Source organism: Artemia sp. Qi Xiang Cuo, chromosome 12 (assembly GCF_049724085.1).
Source record: "Artemia sp. Qi Xiang Cuo chromosome 12, ASM4972408v1, whole genome shotgun sequence".
In the NCBI taxonomy this organism is placed as follows: Eukaryota; Metazoa; Arthropoda; class Branchiopoda; order Anostraca; family Artemiidae; genus Artemia; species Artemia sp. Qi Xiang Cuo.
In genome coordinates, this window is record NC_142805.1 from 28255370 (window position 1) to 28275435 (window position 20066).

Below are 20066 nucleotides of genomic sequence, written 5' to 3' on the forward strand. Positions count from 1 at the left end.
TAAAACATTACAATTTAGGATTTAGCAAAGGTACGAGGATGAAAATACTTTCTTTGGATCTTGTCTGTGGTTTCGATCTAATTTTGAAGGTTGCAATTCGCTAAAAAAAAAAAGAAAAAAAAAAGTAAGTCCCAGTTGGTCGAAGATCAGTGTCCTTTCAAAGGCGATGGGACGGCTTCTGTACTTCATTTACCTTAAATTCAATTTATGCTCATATATTTATTTTTTTAATTCTTCTCTTTTATCGTTTCTTTTTAATTCTATTTTTATCCCTTTTTAATTCTTGTCTTTTATTGTTTCTTCTTATTCTCTTTTTTATAAAATACTAGAATTTTTCTTCCACACTACTAAAATATTAAATTCCAGATGTGCACTTTGTGGAGTTCAGTGCGGATTTTATTGCAATACTTGGATGAAATGGCTCATTTATGTGTATAGGCCTACGCTTAACACAATGAAATTTTCAGTTCAAATGTTTCGAAAATATGTTTCTAATATACTTCTAGCAAAGAAAAAGCTACATGTTAGTGTAAGGAATGGGGACTCGGATGGGAGGGGGGGCATGAATGACTATTTGCAAGTTTTTGTTGAATTGTATTTCGGCCTTACTTAGGGTCATATAGGATCATATATTTATTCAAAATTTTCCTTAAAAAGGTAACAGTATTAGTCTTGAATTTTTTTTTAAGAGCATATATAGTTAAGACTCAGTCAAGTATTTTATAACAAATATCTCGAATAGTCTGAACGGTTGGTTTAATAATTATGGTATCTAAATAGTTACTACTCAATCAAGTAATTTTATAACAAATATTTCGCATAGCTTAGACGGTTGGTTTAATAATTATGGCATCTAAACAGCTCACATCTTTGTCACTTCAAAGCGATCTTTGCTTCAACTAGGCGTTTCATGAATAAAGAACAGTCAAATAGTACCTGTATAACCCATTTAAGTCCAAACTTTGGATGCATAAACGCAATTAAGTCCAAAAGCAGTTCTACCGTCGCTATATCCCCTTTGAATCTATCTTGAAGGTCAATGTACTGTACTTTTACTGCCACGTCTTCACCGGTTTTTGTTTTGGCTTTGAAAACCTAAAACAAGGAAAATAATTAAAATGCAAATAAAGGTTTTAACCCTCTGAACAACGAGACAATTACCAGACAAAGAACCCTAATAGACAAAGTACTAATCCTGTTCTCTTTCTTTCCGTTTCTACATAGTTTAGAACAAAGTAAGGGCAACAGAAATAATCCACGGACCCTAGAGCAAGACCAATCTAAGATATCTTCTCTAATTACAAAAAGTAGAGGCTAGTTTATAAAACATCTATGTTTCCTCCTTGACTTTAATTGTCTCAGTGAGAAAGTTTTCCTATCCGTCTGGGAAAGTTTTATCAAACAGCTGGTGCTAACGACCTGTAAGTAAGGAGTTCAACAGTTCAACAGTGACGCGGTTCAACAGTAACCGAAACTCTAAACAATGGAATTTTGATATCAGTAGATATATCAAAAGAATTGGCTTATTATAGTGATTAATTGAAAAAAAAACTTTCCACAAATAAATTTTTCAAAAAAAGTAAAGAACTCCATTAAACCAAAAATGAACAAAAACAGAATCAAATAATCTACAAAGCACACAACTACCGCAAATCAGTATCAATCAATAAATAAAACCCAAAACAAACAGAAATGAAAATAAATAACAGAGTCAAACTCAAAACGAGCAAAAATTAATATAAGTAGGGTTCTCAAACCCAACGCCTTCTAAAAGCCAGAATATAATTTGTACTCTACTAAAAAAATTCGAATGAATTTACAGAAAAAAATGTGCATTGTCACAGTTTAATATACATATGCTGATATTTATTCCTTAAAATCTCAATTAATTTTTTATTTTTGAAAGCTATAAAAGTAAAAACATTTAAAACAATTTTTTCAGTAAAGTACTCAAAAAATTAATTTTCGGACCCATCAACTACGTTCAACAAAATAGCTATATCAAAATTTTGATCGGAAGTGCTTGGGGAAATGATGGCCGTGGGGGAGGGCATTAACCCTCCGATCGCTTTTGACTTTTAATAAGGGCACAAGCCATTTCAATTCCCAATTGAATGAGCCCTTTTTGAAATTTCTACGACAACGCATACTATAAAAACTTTATATGCCCCGAGGGCATAACTTACAACCTTAGCCCCGAGGGCTGTGAGGGAGGGGGGTGTCATACTCAAAGACGTAATTTCCAGACCCTTCAACTACTTTCCACAAAATGGTTATATCAAAATGTTGATCGAAAGTTTTGGGGAAATGATGGGCGTGGGGGGGCATTCACACTCCAATCACTTTTTACTATTAATAAAGACACTAGTCCTTTAAATTCCCAATTGAAATAGCTCTTTTCGAAGTTTCTACGACAACACTTTCTATAAGAATCTTGTATGCCCCCAGGGCATAACTTGCAACTATTGCCCTGGGGGCTGTGGGGGTTTGTCATCCTCAAAGAAAAATTTCTGGACCTTTGAACTACGTTGAACAAAATGGCTATCTCAAAATTTTGATTTGATGTGTTTGGAGAAATGGCGGGCGTCGAAGGGGTGTTAGTTGCCTTCCAATCACTTTTGATTATTAAAAAGGGCACAACACTTCAATTTCCAATCGAATGGGCCATTTTCGAAGTTTCTACGACAACTACTTCGATACGAGGTACCCTGGTCTAAACCCCCAAAAAAAAAATTAAAAATAAATAAATAATACATTGTACCAACAACGTTCTTTACTTAGGCAGCGCTATTGCACTGCCTACGATTACTAGCCATGTTTTGCGAGTGCTAGATCAGATGTTCCTTCATATCAGAATATTGCCGTAGTAACAATGTACTACAATCTAACCATAAAACGGGGCATTTCTTATTTTAAATTCTGAAAAATCAAAAGAATAGAGGCGAAAAAAGAAGTGGTAGCATACAAAAATTAAACCTTATAATAAAAACCTTATATGCCCCAAGGGCACAATTTACAACCCTTGCCCTGAGGGTTGTTGGGGGGGGGGGTTGTCATCCTCAAAGACCTAATTTCCAGAACTTGAAACTATGTTAAACAAAATGGGCATCTCAAAATTTTGATTGAATGTGTTTGGGGAAATGGTGGGTGTGAGAAGGGGGTTCGCTGCCCTTCAATCATTTTCGACTATTAAAATGGTAATAGCCCTTTTAGTTTCCAATCGAATGAACCCTTTTTGAGGTTTCTACAACAACACTTTCTATAAAATCCTTATATACCCCAGAGCATAACTTACAACCCTTACCCTGAGGGCTGGGGGGGGGGTTGTCATCCTCAAAGACCTAATTTCCCAAACTTTCAACTACGTTGAAAAAATGGCTATCTCAAAATTTTGATTGGATGTGTTTCGGGAAATGGTGGGTGTGAGAGGGAGGTTAGTTGCCCTCCAATCACTTTCGACTATTAAAAAGGCCACTAGCCCTTTCAATTTCCTTTCTGAAGTTTCTACGACACTGCTTTCTATAAAACCCTTATATGTCACCAGGGCATAACTTACAACCCTTGCCCTGAGGGCTTGCGGGGGGGGGGTCATCCTCAAAGACCTAAAACTTTCAACTGCGTTGAACAAAATGGATATTTCAAAATTATGATTGCATGTGTTTGGGGAAATGGTGGGCGTGAAAGGGGGGTTAGTTGCCCTCCAATCATTTTCAACTATTAAAAAGGGCACTAACCATTTCAATATTCCACTTGAATGAACCCTTTTTGAAGTTTTTACAACAACATTTTCAATAAAAACCTTACATGCCCCCTGGGCATAACTTACAACTTTCGTCCTGAGGGCTGTACGTGCTTTGCCATCCTCAATGACCTAATTTCTAGATCTTTCAACTACATTGAACAAAATGGCTAACTCAAAATTTTGATTGGATGTGTTTGGAGAAATGGTGGGCGTCAAAGGGGTGTTAGTTGCCTTGCAATTACTTTCGACTATTAAAAAGGGAACTAGCCCTTTGAGTTTCCAATCAAATGAGCCCTTTTTCAAGTTTCTACGACAACACTTTCAATAAAAATCGTATATGCCATTAGGGCATAACTTACAACCTTAGCCCTGAGGGCTTTGAGTGTCATCCTCAAAAACCTTATTTCCAGAACTTTCAACTACGTTGAACAAAATGGCTAACTGAAATTTTTCATTGGATGTGTTTGGGGAAATGGTGTGTGTGAAAGGGGGTTTATTTACCCTCCAATCACTTTCGACTATTAAAAAGAGCACTGGCTCTTTTAATTTCCAATCAGATGAGCCATTTTTGAAAAGTTTCTACAACAAAAATTTCTATAAAAACCTTACATGCCCCCAGGGCATAACTTACAACCCTTGCCCAGAGGGTTGTGGGGTGGGGAGGGTTGTGGGGTGGGGAGGGTTGTCATCCACAAAGACCTAATTTCCAGAACTTTCAAATATGTTGAAAAAAATGGCTATGTCAAAATTCTGATTGTATGTGTTTGGGGAAATGGTGAGCGAGAGAGGGAGGTTAGTTGCCCTCCAATTACTTTCGACTATTAAAAAGGGCACTACCCATTTCAATTTCCAATCGAATGAGCCCCTTTTGAAGTTTCTACGGCATTGCTTTCTATAAAAACCTTATATGCCCCCTGGGAATAACTTACAGCCTTTGCCCTCAGGGCTGTGGGTGGGTTTGTCATCCTTAAAGACCTAATTTCCAAAACTTTCAACACCGTTGAACAAAATAGCTATCTAAAGATTTTGATTGGATGTGTTTGGAGTAAAGGTGGGCAAGAGAGGGTTTAGTTGTCCTCCAATCACTTTCAACTATTAAAAAGGGCACTAGTCCTTTGAATTTCCAATCGAATGAGCCCTTTTTCAAATTTCTACGAAAAAGCTTTCAATAAAAATCTTATATGCCCCCAGGGCATAGCTTATAGCCCTTGCCCTGAGAGCTCTGAGGGGGTTATCATACCATCACGATTATTTCGACTATTAAAAAAGGCACTAGCCATTTCAATTTCCAATCGAATAAGGCCTTTTTGAAGTTTCTACGACATTGCTTTCTATAAAAACCTTATATGCCCCAGGGCACAACTTACAATCCTTGCCCTGAGGACTGTGGGTGGGTTTGTCATCCTCAAAGACCTTATTTCCAGAACTTTAAACTACATTGAACAAAATGGCTATATCAAAATTTTCATTGGATATGTTTGGATAAGTGGTGGGCGTGAGAGGAGGATTAGTTGCCCTCCAATCACTTTCAACTATTAAAAAGGGCATTAGCCATTTCAATTTCCAATCGAATAAGCCCTTTTTGAAGTTTCTACGAAAGTGCTTTCTATAAAAACCTTATATACCCCCAGGGTATAACTAACAACTTTTGCGCTGACGGTTGTGGGGGGGGGGGGTTGTCATCCTCAAAGACTTAATTTCCGTACATTTCAACTACGTTGAACAAAATGGCTATCTCAAAATTTTGATTGGATATGTTTGGGGAAAAGGTGGGCGTTAGAGAAGGGTTAGTTGTACTCCAATCACTTTCGACTATTAAAATGGGCACCAGTCTTTTGAATTTCCAATCGAATGAGCCCTTTTTGAAGTTTTTACGGCAAAGCTCTCATTAAAACCTAATATGCCCCCAGGGCATAACTTACAACCCTTGCCCTGAGGGCTGGGGGGGGTGTCCTCCTCGAAAACATAATTTCTATCTGGAAATCAACTACGTTGAACAAAATGGCTATCTCAAAGTTTTGGTTGGATGTGTTTGGAAACATGGTGGGCGTGGAAGGGGTGTTAGTTGCTTTCCAATCACCATCGACTATTAAAAAAGGTACTAGCCATTCCAATTTCCAATCAAATGAGCTCTTTTCAAAGTTTTTACGACAACTCTTTCGATACGAAGTGCCCTCTTCTAGAAAAAAAAAACAATACATTGTGCCAACATCGTTCATTATTTAGACAGCGATATAGCGCTGCCTGTGATTCCAAATATATAAGATGTATTAGGTTTAGCGTAACCCATCAAACGTTAGGAGTCTGAGAAAATTTCCCTGATTTTCGAAAAAGAAGGGAAACAACCCCTAAAAGTCAAAGAATCTTAATGAAAATCACACCGTCAGATTCAGCGTCTCAGAGAACCCGGTTGTAGAGGTTTCAAGCTCCTATCTGCGAAAATGTGGATTTTTATATTTTTTATTTTTCCCAGGTGAGATGAGTAGTCCTAGAACATCGGGAAAGGGCTCATTTGAAAGGAAATTAAAAGTTCTAGTGTCTTTTTTAAGTGGCCAAAAAGATTGAAGGACAGCTAGCCTCCTTTCCATACTCCTTTCCCCCCCAAGTCGATCGATAAACATATTGAGATAGCAATTTTGCTCAGCATAGTCAAAAGGTTTAGAAACTATGTCTTTGGAGATAAAATGACCCTTCTACAGCCCCTAGGGAGAGGTCTTTATGTTATACAATTTGCCCATTGTTTACGCATAGTATTTGTTATTGGAAAGTTTGCCTACATTTTTCTGGTGTGGGGTGGGGGGATTTTCTATGGGGAAAATTTTTCAATGGGAAGAGATGTTTCAGGGGGATGAACTTTTCAGGGGAAATTTACCAGAATTCCTATACGAATCACTTCTTATTTGTCTTACTTTGTCTTTGTCAACTAAATTTTAGGTGTGAAGATGTTAAGGGTAATTGTCCTGAGTAAATTTTGCTCCGGGTTTGAATTATCTAGAGGATCTTTTCGTGGGGAGAGGGATTTTTCCTTGGAGGTGGAGCCGGATTTCCCGGCATTATTTAAAAAACCATCAGAAATTAATTTTAAAGAAACAAGTTTTTTCACCTGAAAGTAAGGAGCAACATTAAAAAATTAATGTTGCTGTTCTGTTTAAACAGAACATAAAATTAAAATTCTGTTCGTTTTAAAACTTAAAATGAACAGAAATTATTTCGTATATAAAGGGGGTTGCCTCTCCTTAACACCTCGCTCTTAACGCTAAAGTTTGAATTTTGTCCCGAATCTTTGATAACGACTCCTTCAACAAAAGTGTTGTTTAATTAGAACAATAAGAAGCTTTTTTTGAAGTACTAAAATAACTTGGGTGTGAAGAGCCAAGTGCTGAGGAGGGGGACAATCCCCTTCATACACGTAATAATTTCTGTTCGTTTAAGGTTTAATGTTACTCCTTATTTTCAGTTGAAAAAAACTTGTTTTTTTAATTTAATATTGCAAAACAGCAAGAGTTATGAAGCTCTAAACTGAATCTAGGACGTTATTTGACTCAAGAGAGATCCTAACTTTTAAGTATACTGAAAAAAAATTTCTGCATTACCAATAAATAAAATATGCCTATGAACAAGTTTTAACATGGTTTTGTGTAGTTATATCTTACTTGTGAATTAAAAAGCTTACAGTAATTAAGATACTTTTTTCAAGTTGAGAGGCTAATTGATTACAAGCGATAGGAATAGAATTAAGAGGGTTTCGTTCTTCCAACATAAGCAATCAGTTTGTTCATCAAACAGTTCGTAAAACAAATATCAGTAGCAAGTCTGACAAACAGAGATTCGTTTTTGTCTATTTCTTAGAAGGCATCTACAGTGCAGAAACAAAACTTAGTTTACCGATCAACTGCTGTGGGATATTCAAAAAAAAGATTAATGTTGTTATCCAGATCAGTTCAAAAGCCTAATACAAAGGCTACTGTTCTGTCTTCATCACACTCTCGTCAGATTGGGTTGGCAATCAGCTTTGGGGGTTTATTATAAGAATCTCGTCAGCAAAAGCTTAGGACTAATACGAAAACAATCGAATAAATAGTGATTAAGAATATATTCTACAACATAAAATAAACAAAATCAGCCTAGGGGGAGGGGCGCTTCTAAAGAGCATCGCCCCCTCCTGAGAATTTATGGCCTAACAAAGTCACTGTTTTGCATTTTTGGAGTCCTCCTATCCCCACGTAACGGCCACCCCCTCCCAAAATCTTAATAGAATGTCCCTATAACATCAATTATATCATTGTGTGGGACAGCCAAATAAATTTAAAGTCTGCACTTCCACTAAACTTTTAAGTTATGGCTGCACCTAGCCTACATTAATCTTCAACTCTAAAAAAAGAAATTTCGATACTAATTAATACATCAAAAGAATTGGCTATTTATGCTGATTCCAAATATACACAATTCAAGTTTCAAATTACTTATCAAAAACTACAAGCCCGAGAAAATTTGCTATGTTTTCAAAAAATGTGGGAACACCCCAAAGAGTCAAGCGATCTTCATAAAAATCACCACATCAGATTCAGCGTATCACATAATCCTGCTGTAGAGGTTTCAAGCTTCTATCACAAAATGTAAAATTGTCAAATTTTTGCCAGAAGAAAGATCACTGATGTGTGTTTATTTGCTTGTTTGTTTTTCTTTTTATTTTTTTTCAGGAATGATCGTATCAAACCAATGGTCCTAGAAGATCGGGAAAGGGCTCATTTGAATGGATATTAAAAGTTATAATACCCTTTGTAACGAAGCAAAAATAGTGAAGGGCAGCTAGTCTTTCCATGCCCCTTTTCCCCCAAAGACATCTAATCAAAATTTTGAAACAGCCATTGATAGTTGAAAAAATAGTTGAAATGTCCCATAATTATGCCTCTGAGACAATCATGACCCCCAGCATCCCCCTGGGGAAAGGGCTATAAGTTATACAAATAGCCCACTGTTTACATATAGCATTTGTTATTGGGAAATATACAGAATACGTGTTTTGTTGTTGTTTTTTTTGGGGGGAGGGCAGATTTCCTGCGGGGGAGGGAGATTTCCTGGCATTTTTGAAAACAGTTCGAAATAATACAAAAAAAAACAAGTCTTTTCAACTAGAAGTAGGCAACATTAAAACTTGAAACGAACAGAAATTATTCTGTATATGAGGGCCCCCTCTTCAATCCCTCGCTCTTTACGCAAAAGTTTGACTTTTTGTCATAATTTTTCAAGAAAGACAGGTCAAACACAAGGTTAATTGAATTTAAATGAGAAGCATTAAAAACTGAACAAATTAAAACCTTAAACTAAAGAACGAGGGATTGAGGAAGGGGTTGAGCATATACAGAATAATATCTGTGACTTTAGTTAATGTTACTTTCAGTTGAAAAAAAAAACTTTTCAACGAGAATAAATATAACATGGGTATAGACGCCGTATTGGTAAATATTGTACAAAATTTCCAGATAAGAGATATCACCTGAGCTAAACTAGCCGCAGCAATAGGCTCTTCATCAAAAGATTCGAATAGTTCCCTCGGTAATGCTCCAAATTCTTCTAAAAACAATTTACTGATTTCTTCTGGCCTCCTTGTCAAACATTTGTCTTGTAAAACCTGAAAAACAAAATTCAACAAGTAACACATTTTCTAAAGCATGGTTGTCACTGAGAGCAAAAAAAATATGCGATTCACTGACTAAAAATCCCAGACATTAAATAGCATAAGGACTTTATGTATCTTTTAGCGATTATATTTAATATACATGTTTTTTTCCAAGATCCCAAACTCAGGACTAAAATATCTTGGAATATATCCTAAGGGGTGGCAGCCTTGCTCAAAAGATATTAACGGAGGAGAGATAAGATGAAAAATTGAAGTTGCTAATTAATTAGAGCATGGCTCATGGTGCGAGTGATCCATGTGATGACTGCTTAACTGATTGATGACCGCTTAGCAGTAAAACTCGAGTAAAGGCTCTTTTGACTTTGGAAGCGTTCGACTCTGGCTTGTCAAAAGTACACTTCGATATGCACAAAATGCCATAGCAATATATAATGTTAATACATATAATAGCGCATACTACATATATAATGTTACGTTTACATACTTTGATATGTATAACATACTCAAATAATTGCTAATACTAATACATGCAGTAGCACATACTATATGTGTAACATACTATTCTAATGCTAATCCATACAATAGCATATACTATGCTCAGGGGCGTGTTTCATTTCGGTTGGATTTCATTCCAATCACTTATTCAAAAGTTCTGTTTTATTTATGATTTACGAGCTCAAGCGATAAAGTTAGGCGCAAAATAATAAATTCCAACTTTTTTTCTTTTTTTTTTAAGGAGTTGGATACTTTTCAAAAGGACGAAAGTATTGTTAAATAGAAGATTATCTTTAGCACAATAAATTTAGAATAAAATCACCATTTCCTGTTCTTTCTTGAAAGTCATCATTGATTTTAAATCAATAATTTTTCAAAATGGTCAATTCCAAGAGTTCTATTTTCAGTTCTAATTTGTTTACTCTAAAAGAAGTGTAGGAGTTTATGCAAGGCCACATATCTAAAATGACTATTCCAAAACTAAGATCACTCCTTTATCAGATTTTCATACTCATGGTTCCACCTATTGAAGGTAAGCATTTTAGTTTTAAAGTAATTTTACAATGCAAAATTTTTTTTTTAATTTTATATTTAGTGTGGTTTAGTAATAGTTTTTTTTGTATAATATATATACATATAAATATATTTATACTAAATATATATATATATATATATATATATATATATATATATATATATATATATATATATATATATATATATATATATATATATATATATATATATATATATATATATATATATATATATATATATATATATATATATATATATATATATATATATATATAGGATAGTCTTTCTGTCTTTAAACCACCACAACTGTAACTTTTCATAACAATATACTTTGATGTTATGAAATTTGTGACAACTTAATTTCTTATAATTCCAACTATTAAAGAGTGTATTTTCCACTTCGTATAGATAGTTTCTCCAATTTCAGGTTTTAATGGGTCAAATCAAGTATCCAACCCCAATATTAGTCAAATTTTTCAAAACATGCTTACAAATAAAGTTATTATACGACAACTGACAGAGATGATCTTTCCAAATTTAGTTGTTTTTTCTTAATAATTAGTACATTTCAGTATTTAGTTAATATTAAACTAAGTTAAGCTATTTAATTATTTGCAGTATATGATTTAAATATTTGTCTAGCTATTTTATAACAAAAGCCACAAGTAGATCAATCACGCTTTGGGACCCCTGGGCCTCAGTCCGTTCTAGCTTATTGGATCATACAGCCTACGTTGTATTATGAAGTCTTTACCTTCAACGTGTTCAAATACTCCTTTGGTAAGATATGATTCAGGGACACAAGGCCTTGACCAAGCTTGATATAAAGACCACCATTCTTTAAACATCCATCTAAAATTCTCTGTGCAGCCCTTTGGTGAATTTTTTTTAGAATGCTATCATATTCTTCTGAATCCTCCTCAACAAATCGCAAGGAAATCCAATAATCTACAGATATGGTTAGTCCAATTTTCAACGACCTAGAAACAAAATGTTACCATCAAGAGTACTAATTCACGAAAATATAGGGGGGGGGGAACAAGGATGTTTTGACTTTTCTTAACCAAGGTAACAAGAAAATAGACATTTTTAAAATCTAGGAGTGCATTTTTGTTTCTGTTTTTTTTTCTACATTTATAATAAAGTTACACAAAAAGGTATTTTTAAAATCTAGGCACCACTGGATTGGTTTTCAAAAACAAATGAATGGGCTAGGAAATTAACCCATCAATTTCTAAAAGGGCGTCTTATCTATCATTCAGCCAAGTTTTTGCGAATGTCCTCACATAGGCAAAATTACAGAGCACAGCTCAGAAACTTAATTATGCGCCAGAAAATAAACAGACTAGCCTTTTAAATAAGCACTCTGAATACTAAAGACAAAATTATACAACATAAATATACCTCAATTTATTACTAGGATGGACATTCCAGACCCCGAGAGCGAAATTGACATACTCCTTGAAAAATCATTCCCAGAAAAAAATAATTAGAGATTTTAACGGTACTTTTGAAAGCTCCATAGTCCAGTGAATAAAATTGTATCAACTTCAATGATTTGGCCGTTAATGGTAATGAAAAATAAACAGAATAGAATAATTTCGGCCATAGAACAATTTCACTATCAGGAAAAGCGCTGATGTGTCGGTTAGGAATAAAAATGAATTTAGTTCAGCCAAGCAACAGAGGATCACACAAAATCCCAACATAGGCCATATGAAAGAACGAAACAAATTATCATAAATGGCAGATCTTTAAAATTGTATTTTTTATAGAACAAAATAATTCTGCTCTTAGGTCGCGATTTACGGTTTTATATTCGAGGTCATATCACTCTCTTAGAACCACTTAACTGACGAATAAAAATCAACAGTATTAGTTTTTATCACTGTTGTTAATGTTGGGTAATAACTTTTTTCACTTTGACTGTTGACTACCTTTTTTTTCTTTTTTTTTTCAAAGACACCTAAGAATCTACAGACATAGTTACTCTAATTTCAATTATCTAGAGACAAAATATTAAATTTTCAAATAGACGAATGGGTCGGACAAGAAAATTGAAACCACTAAAATATAAAAGAGATTCTGACTCCTCATTTAGTCACATTCCTTCAAGTCTTGTCGTATATGCAATGCTGCTCAGGAATGAAACTATACACGGAATATAAACCCTAACTACTTAAAAGTGCCAAGGACATTACAAAATTTTGACATTTTATAAAATACATTCATTTTTTACCACCTGAACCCCTCTTAGGTTTATTCATACCTGAAAACGATGATTTTCTAAAAAATATTATTTTGGTTGTTTCAAAATAACAAGCAGAACTCATTAGTTGAATTGACAAAGCTGTCCAATCACAAAAATTCAGACACTAACAATCCGCTGATTCCCGAAGACAACTACACCTTCAAAGAAAAGCTACAGCTTCTTGACCTGTCTAGTACCACATGTTTTTAGCTTGTTCTTTGCTGATTGCTTAGCCACATGCCTTTTTTTACATATGACACCTGCTGCTGAACACAAAAACTAAAAAAGTACATATGGCGGTCATTTTCTTCAGAAATTAAGAACCAAATTTTTTCTATTTTTTTAAATATATATGGTTGCGTAACTTTCTTCTCGATCAATAATAAAAAGAGATTCAATTTCCACTGTTCCTGGTACTTTTTATTAAAAACAGACTGGCCCATCAAATCATTATTCTGAATAGTATTTTAGAAAATCGTGCAAAAAACACACCTCGCAATGTTGATTGCATTAAAACTTGAGGTTGTATCTTCAAGGCCACAAACCCCAATCAGACACAACTTAGCATAGAAATCAACAGGATTACCTGTATTTCTGGTTGTATAACGCAGAGTAATTTTGTTACAATTTTTATTGCAGACCACTACGCGAGTACCATCTATAATTTGTTTAGAGGTGGTATACAATAAAGATTTTTGCTCATTGGTTATAGAAGATGCGAATACTTTTAAAGATTGCCAAGGAACCGACACTATAGAAGTATTGATCGTAATACGCTGAAGTTAAATTATACTGCAGCTTAGTCTGTTAATTTATAATATATTATAAACAGTCTATTAAACTGAACTTGGTTTAAAAGTTTTTAATAAACTGAAGCTTTTTATACTGATTCCAAATATACAAAATTCTATTAGTTCAATGTTACCCGTCAGAAGTTTGTTCAATTTTGCAAGGACAACCAGCACTCGACAAACGCAGTTGCTCTTACTCTACTGCTTTTGAGTTTATGACTTCCAGTCAGATCTTCACTATCTCTTCCCTGGGTCCGTGTCAATGAGGTATTAAAAAAATAGGATAGAGAAAGCGCTGACGGCGCTGTCCTTCTATTGATTCCAGTGCTTTATGATTCTTCTTGAGAAGTATATGTGACGGGTTCTCAATGTTTGGATTTGTAAGCTCCTCTTGTGCAATGATGGTTGGTAATATAATTGCCGCAAAAGATGGCTAAGTCTTTAAGTTAATAAGTCAGCATCTTATCTTAACGCATGTGTCTATAGACGCGGGTAGATAGTTGAAGTTGCTTGAGGCGGTCCTAATATACGGTTAATTTTAGATATATGGAGCGGATTACTGGTACTTCACATAGCTGAAAATACTTGTGCCTTCACAAGCTGATTTGAAATTCTTGCATTGGCTAAGTTATTCTAGCAAATGCTTAAGAGCTCTAAGGACAGATGATCTACCTCAAACATTGATCAGCCCCATTTAGCCTAGTACTCATATATCCTTATATTTCACCAGAAAACTCTCATAATAATACATGGACGATGCAGTTCAGATTGTTTCAATTATAGCTGTTTACCATGGAATCCTGTGACTTGAGAGTTCTATTTTTTACCTCACTGGCAAGTGTACTAAAGCAAAATATAATTTTGACCACGTTTCTTTATGTAAGTTAGCATCAAGTGGGCGTTGTTTCGGGTATGATAACCTGCATATTTATGTCCCCCCCCCCCCTCCTTTAAAAAAAAAATCAAGGTGCAAACAAAAGAAAAGTGCACAAACTTGGGCAGTCCCGGCTGTTACTAGTCGAGAATTCCACACTGGAAAGCCTCCTTTTTTAAGCAGCACTACGGACCCCATTCCTCCCTCATTAGTTATCCCTCTTTACCTACTTCCCTATCCGTTACAAAGCAACATGCCCCAGGCATCCTCTGCCCAAAACGCCCCTCCAACCCAGAACTTTACTCACGACCAGTCAAATCATCATCACAGACGTTACTGCACCCAAACCCTCCCACAATCCCCCCTTACTCATATCCCTCCCAGTCACGAACCCCCTTGTATACCCTATCCACTCAATGTGCCCAAGATGCTGTTGACTGGTACTGGCCTCCATCCGTCATTTGAAAAAGCAAATCCAACCTCCCTCCTCCCAGAAAGTTCCCACCTCCGACCCATTCGTTTTATCCCTCGTGCCCACCCTGTCAGTGTGACTCAGGTCTGAGACCTTTTGCATTTAATAATTGCACCTCCAAAGCCTCAAGGTAAATTCTTCTCTTACCCTTCTTCTCCACAGCATCATAATATTAAATTAAAACCCCACCTAGGAAATTCTCAAACTCATCAAGTCTCCCTGTCGAGATTCCCCAATCGGTTTGTTTTTCCTAAACTTATTGCTACTAATGCTGAAAGTCTTAATTTTGAAAAGCTTACCGAACTCGAGGTGCTTTCAGAATCAAATCAAATAGATATTATAGCTATTACTGAAGTACAGTCCCACGACCCAGGGTCTCTGCGCCTGATAAATTATTCAGAGTTTATTAAACTCCGGCCTTTAGACCACCCACTAGGAAAAAAAGGTGACGGTGTTTTGTTCTTTACTAAAAGTAACCTTTACCCAAAGGTTATTCGAGTACCTAGTTTATCCGAGTATGATAAAATCCTCTGGCTAAGTATTAGACCAAAAGTTCTTCCTCGTCCATTTAATATTATTGCAATAGCTATTTTCTATTACTCCCCAAATCAAAATATCGAGTAAAAACGTAAATCCATCCAGCAATTACAGACAAGTGCTGATTTTGTTATTTCTAAATACCCCAATGCTGGTCTTTCTTTAGTTGGCAATGCCAATGACCTTAAAATGGATTCTTTTTGCTTTTCACTTAAAGTTAAGCAAATTGTTAAAATACCAACGACTCGGAGAAATACCTCTCATGATGTTATTTCAACTAATATGTGTAATGATTACAGCCCTCCCTCAGCTTTGCCTCCATTAGGTGGGAGTTATCATCTTTCGATTCTTTTATCCCCCTCTTCAAATTTTAAGCATTCTTTCTCAATAACCTATGGCACTTATCGCCCTCTTCAAAGTTCTGGTCTTTTTTCTTTTGGTATGTGGCTGAATACTGAAGATTGGTCCGATGTTTATAGTTTAAAAAATCTTGATGAGAAAATTGCTACGTTCCACAAAAAGCTAATTGACAAATATCATATTTATTTTCCAGAAAAAAAATTTAAAAAGTTTTCCTGTGATAAACCCTTTATTAATCAAATTGTAAAAACATTAGTTAGTACCAAATTGAAGCTTTTCATAAATAGCAAGCCGGGCGAAGCAAATAAGTTAAGAAAATAAACTAAAGGAGAAATTCGTAAATTGGCACGATCGTACTACAAAAACAAGGTCAAAGAATTTTTCACCTATAAAATTCATATTTTGAGGTTAAAAAGCTGTGTGAAAGAAGGCTTGAACAGCTTAACTTCAATCTATCTGAGTCTCCTGATATTAATGCCAATAATCTAAATAAATTCCTCGCTTCCATTGTCCAGAGCCTTCCACCATTGTCCGAACAATTACCATCTGGAGCCCTTTCCCCTTCATTACCCACTGTTTCCCCGTCTGAGATAAAAAGAAGAATTCAAAAACTAAGCAAGACAAGTGTTTGTCCTTCGGATTTCCCCTTTCCTCCTATTAGTGTCTTCGGTGACTTCCTTTCTAAGCCCTTGTCTTTCCAGTTTAATGAGATTACCGAGTCTGGCCGAATTCCAACAATATGGAAACATGGTTTCATAATCCTTTTGAAAACGAAAAACGAAAATCCTGGTTTTGAAGGCGTTCGTCCTTTTACTCTTACTCCTATTTTCTCGAAACTTTATGAAGGATTCCTTGCAGACTGACTAAAGGAAAAAGCCCTACCTCTTACTGACTTGGAACAATTCAGGAACCTAAAATCCACCTTTACTTCCCATTACCTCGTATCTCTTATTGACCACATCGGGAAAATCCGTGAAAAGCCTAATTCCTGGCTAAATTTAATTTCCATCAACCTTCAGAAAGCATTCGACCTTGTTAACCACAATATTTTAAATGAGAAACTTGTCAGCGAGTTCAATATTGATCACTTACTAGTGAAATTGGTTGCCTCCTTCTTAACAAATAGATCACAAGTCGCCAAATACCAAAATCATTATTAAATCCTCTCCTTGTCCACAATAGCATACCCCAAGGTACTCTCCTAGGTCCCCTCCTTTTTTCAATTATGATCAACAGCCTCTCAAAAGAATGTCCTGACCGATGGAAATTTGTTGATGACCAAACGGTTGTTGAAACTTGCTTCAGAAATTTAATAAGCGACCCTATGAGTACCCTCAACGAAATTGGAGACGAGGTCTTGGACTTAGACATGACAGTAAACCCCTCTAATTCCATGATAATGCCCATTTGTCTCCTCAAATCTTCGCTCTGTTTTCTATATCTTATTCCTCCTGAAATTTTTGTGTCCTCTTTTAAACTACTTGGCGTCACAATTTTTTCAAATTTCAAGCGGGATAGCCACGTTAAAGACATCGTCAATAGAGCTAATGTGTCTACCGCCCTCCTTAAGCTCCTAAATAAATTCAGCGTCCCCCTTTCCCACTCCTTAAGGGTTTACAAGTCTTTTGTCCGCCCGCATCTAGAATATGCTTGTCCAGTTTGACACCCTGGTATCTCTCGCGAAGAATCGGAAAAAATCGAATCAATTCAAAAAAGGGCTTTGCGAATAATTTTCAAAGAAGGCAAGGTGCTATACTCTCTGCTCCTAAAAAAAGCTAGTCTGGAAACCTTGGAGTAAAGGAGGGTTTCGTTGTACCTCCGTTTTGCAAAAAATGCAATAACAAACCCTCGGACGGCAAGCATTTTCCCCAAACGTAATTCCCCATCCAGATTACGGCCGCCTCGAGCTGTTTCTGAGCCCATCCCTGTTTTGTCCCCCATTCGCTGCGTTACTTTCAGATACGAAAGAACTTTTGTCCCCTTCATTACAGACAAAATGAATAAAATGTCCCAATAGTTTCTTTTTTTCTCCTCTTTTTTGTTTATTAGCTGATGGTGCTGCCCAGGTTTTTGCACTCATTTGCTTGTCCCCCCTCCTCTTATTTTTCAGTTCCCCCTGTAATTTTTATGTATTTTATTTTTCGTTCTTTTTTTGGGGGGGGGGGAGGGGAGGGGGATATTTATTTATTTTTGTCCCCCCCCCTTTCTTGACCAGTTTTTATTTTTTTAACTTTTTAATTGACTTTTTACAATTTTAATTAGTGACTTTTAAAATGATTGTTCATTATGATTTTTCTATTTCATTGTTATTGTTTTGCATTTTTGCCAGTTTTAGTGCAACCATTTATATTGTCGACTCCAAAGTCCGAATTCGGCCCTTTGTGGGCTTGTGATAGTGATCTTTTTGAAATAAATATCTTATCTTTATCTTTATCTAGGAATTACATTGAAAATAATTAGTTGATACGATTTAATGCTGGATCCTCCAGCTGATAATCCACAGACATCACAGACATCAATAGGTATGAAAATCGCCTTTAAAGACAGTTGGAATCCAGATACGTGAACAGCTAGGTATTAGATATAAAGGACCTAATACAGATGTAAACTTTATCTGATTCATTCTAAATTCTTTAAATTTAGAAAAATTATGCAACCGTTCCTATTCACCTACGAGATTTCTTGCTCATAACCAGAATAACCAGTTGCTTTCTAACAGACAAATCCCCCATCTCTAACATTAGATAAATGCCACCTGCACAATTTTTATAAACACTGCTAGTCTTTGTCAAAATATGATTTTCCACGGGCTGTTGGAAAGAAAATCCATTACGTTTCAAGCTAAAATTATTATTACTTTGGGAAATTATTACTTCAATACCGCTCTTTACACTTAGATGGGACATCTTGTCCCAAACTTGTCACATCGTTAATTTCTATTCTTTTCAATCAGAGAATTATTAAGATGACTGTTCAAACTCAACATGTATTATCTCGATAATTGCAATTATAAGAAGCAGTATTTAAAATATTTAAACACATAGGACAAAAATCAGCTTCAGTTTTGAGAAATCAGTTTCCCAGAATAGCATAGTAAATGGTTTCAGTTTTTTTGCGGCGTATACTACTAAGCCAATCTTTTTGTTTGTGAAATGTATGTCAAAGAGTTAAGTTAGATATATCAATTCGGTTGTTCAACTAAAAATCAAGTTCTGATGTATCAATTCAGTTGCTCATTTTCAAATGTTTTGTGACTCATACTACTAAGCCAATTATTTCACTTGTTAAATGTATGTCAAAGAGGCAAATCCAATATATCAATTCAGTTTTTCAACTGAAGATCAAGTTCCGATATATCAATGCAGGTGCTCAATTTCGGTTGTTTTGTGACTCATACTACTAAGGCTTGTTTCACTTGTTAAATGTATGTCAGAGAGGCAAATCCAATATATCAATTCAGTTGTTGAACATCAAGTTCCGATATATCAATTTTAGCTGTTCGGTGACCCATACTACTAAGCCAATTATTTCACTTGTTAAATGTATGTCAAAGACACAAATCCAATATATCAATTCAGTTGTTGAACATCAAGCTCCGATGCATCAATGCAGGTGCTCAATTTCAGGTATTTTGTGACTCATACTACTAAGCCAATTATTTCACTTGTTAAATGTATGTCAAAGAGGCAAATCCAATATGTCAATTCAGTTGTTGCACATCAAGTTCCGATATATCAATGCAGGTGCTATATTTCAGTTGTTTTGTGACTCATACTACTAAGGCAATTATTTCACTTGTTAAATGTATGTCAAAGAGGCAAGTCCAATATATCAATTCAGTTGTTCAACTGAGCATCAAGCTCTGGCATATCAATGCAGGTGCCCAATTTCAGTTGTTTTGTGACGCATACTACTAAGCCAATTATTTTGCTTGTTAAATGTATGTCAAAGAGCGGAATTTAACATATTCCTTCAACATAAGACCAAAGTCAAATAGACTCACAATTTGAAACCTGACTGGACTTTCCGTGTGTCATTTTGAACTATTCAGAGGCAGGGGCGAAGCTAGAGTTTTGAGTTTGGGAAGGGGGATTTTAAAGAATGTGCCGACAAAATCGTCCAGTTTTCCGACAAATGAGGACACATAAGCTAAATTAAGACGTCAAACACGCCTAATCAATAACGTCAAAGACATCAAAGTTCTGTACTAATCAATGTTGAAAAGGCATCTCTACAGCTTTTTCTTCGAAAGGTGATTATCTTGCTGTGGGCTAACTTTCTAATACTACTACTAGGAAAGGAGCGAAATGAAACATCTAATTTCTTAGGCCATGAGCACTATTAAAGTTTAGGAGGCACATGTGAT

At 35.5% G+C, this 20066-nt stretch overlaps 1 protein-coding gene across 4 annotated transcripts in view; it reads right to left on the bottom strand.

Annotated features, from left to right (window-relative positions):
* LOC148945963 (putative aarF domain-containing protein kinase 5) overlaps nucleotides 1-20066 on the bottom strand; it is an 80153-nt gene that overhangs the window by 28188 nt on the left and 31899 nt on the right. For all 4 annotated transcript variants that reach the window (XM_089097862.1, XM_089097860.1, XM_089097861.1 and 1 more), the window contains exons 4-6: nucleotides 11170-11395; nucleotides 9240-9374; nucleotides 937-1095 (exon numbers count right to left, since the gene is read on the bottom strand). In XM_089097862.1, coding sequence (XP_088953988.1) covers nucleotides 937-1095; nucleotides 9240-9374; nucleotides 11170-11395 — 520 coding nt within the window. The remainder of the gene's footprint in view (nucleotides 1-936; nucleotides 1096-9239; nucleotides 9375-11169; nucleotides 11396-20066) is intronic.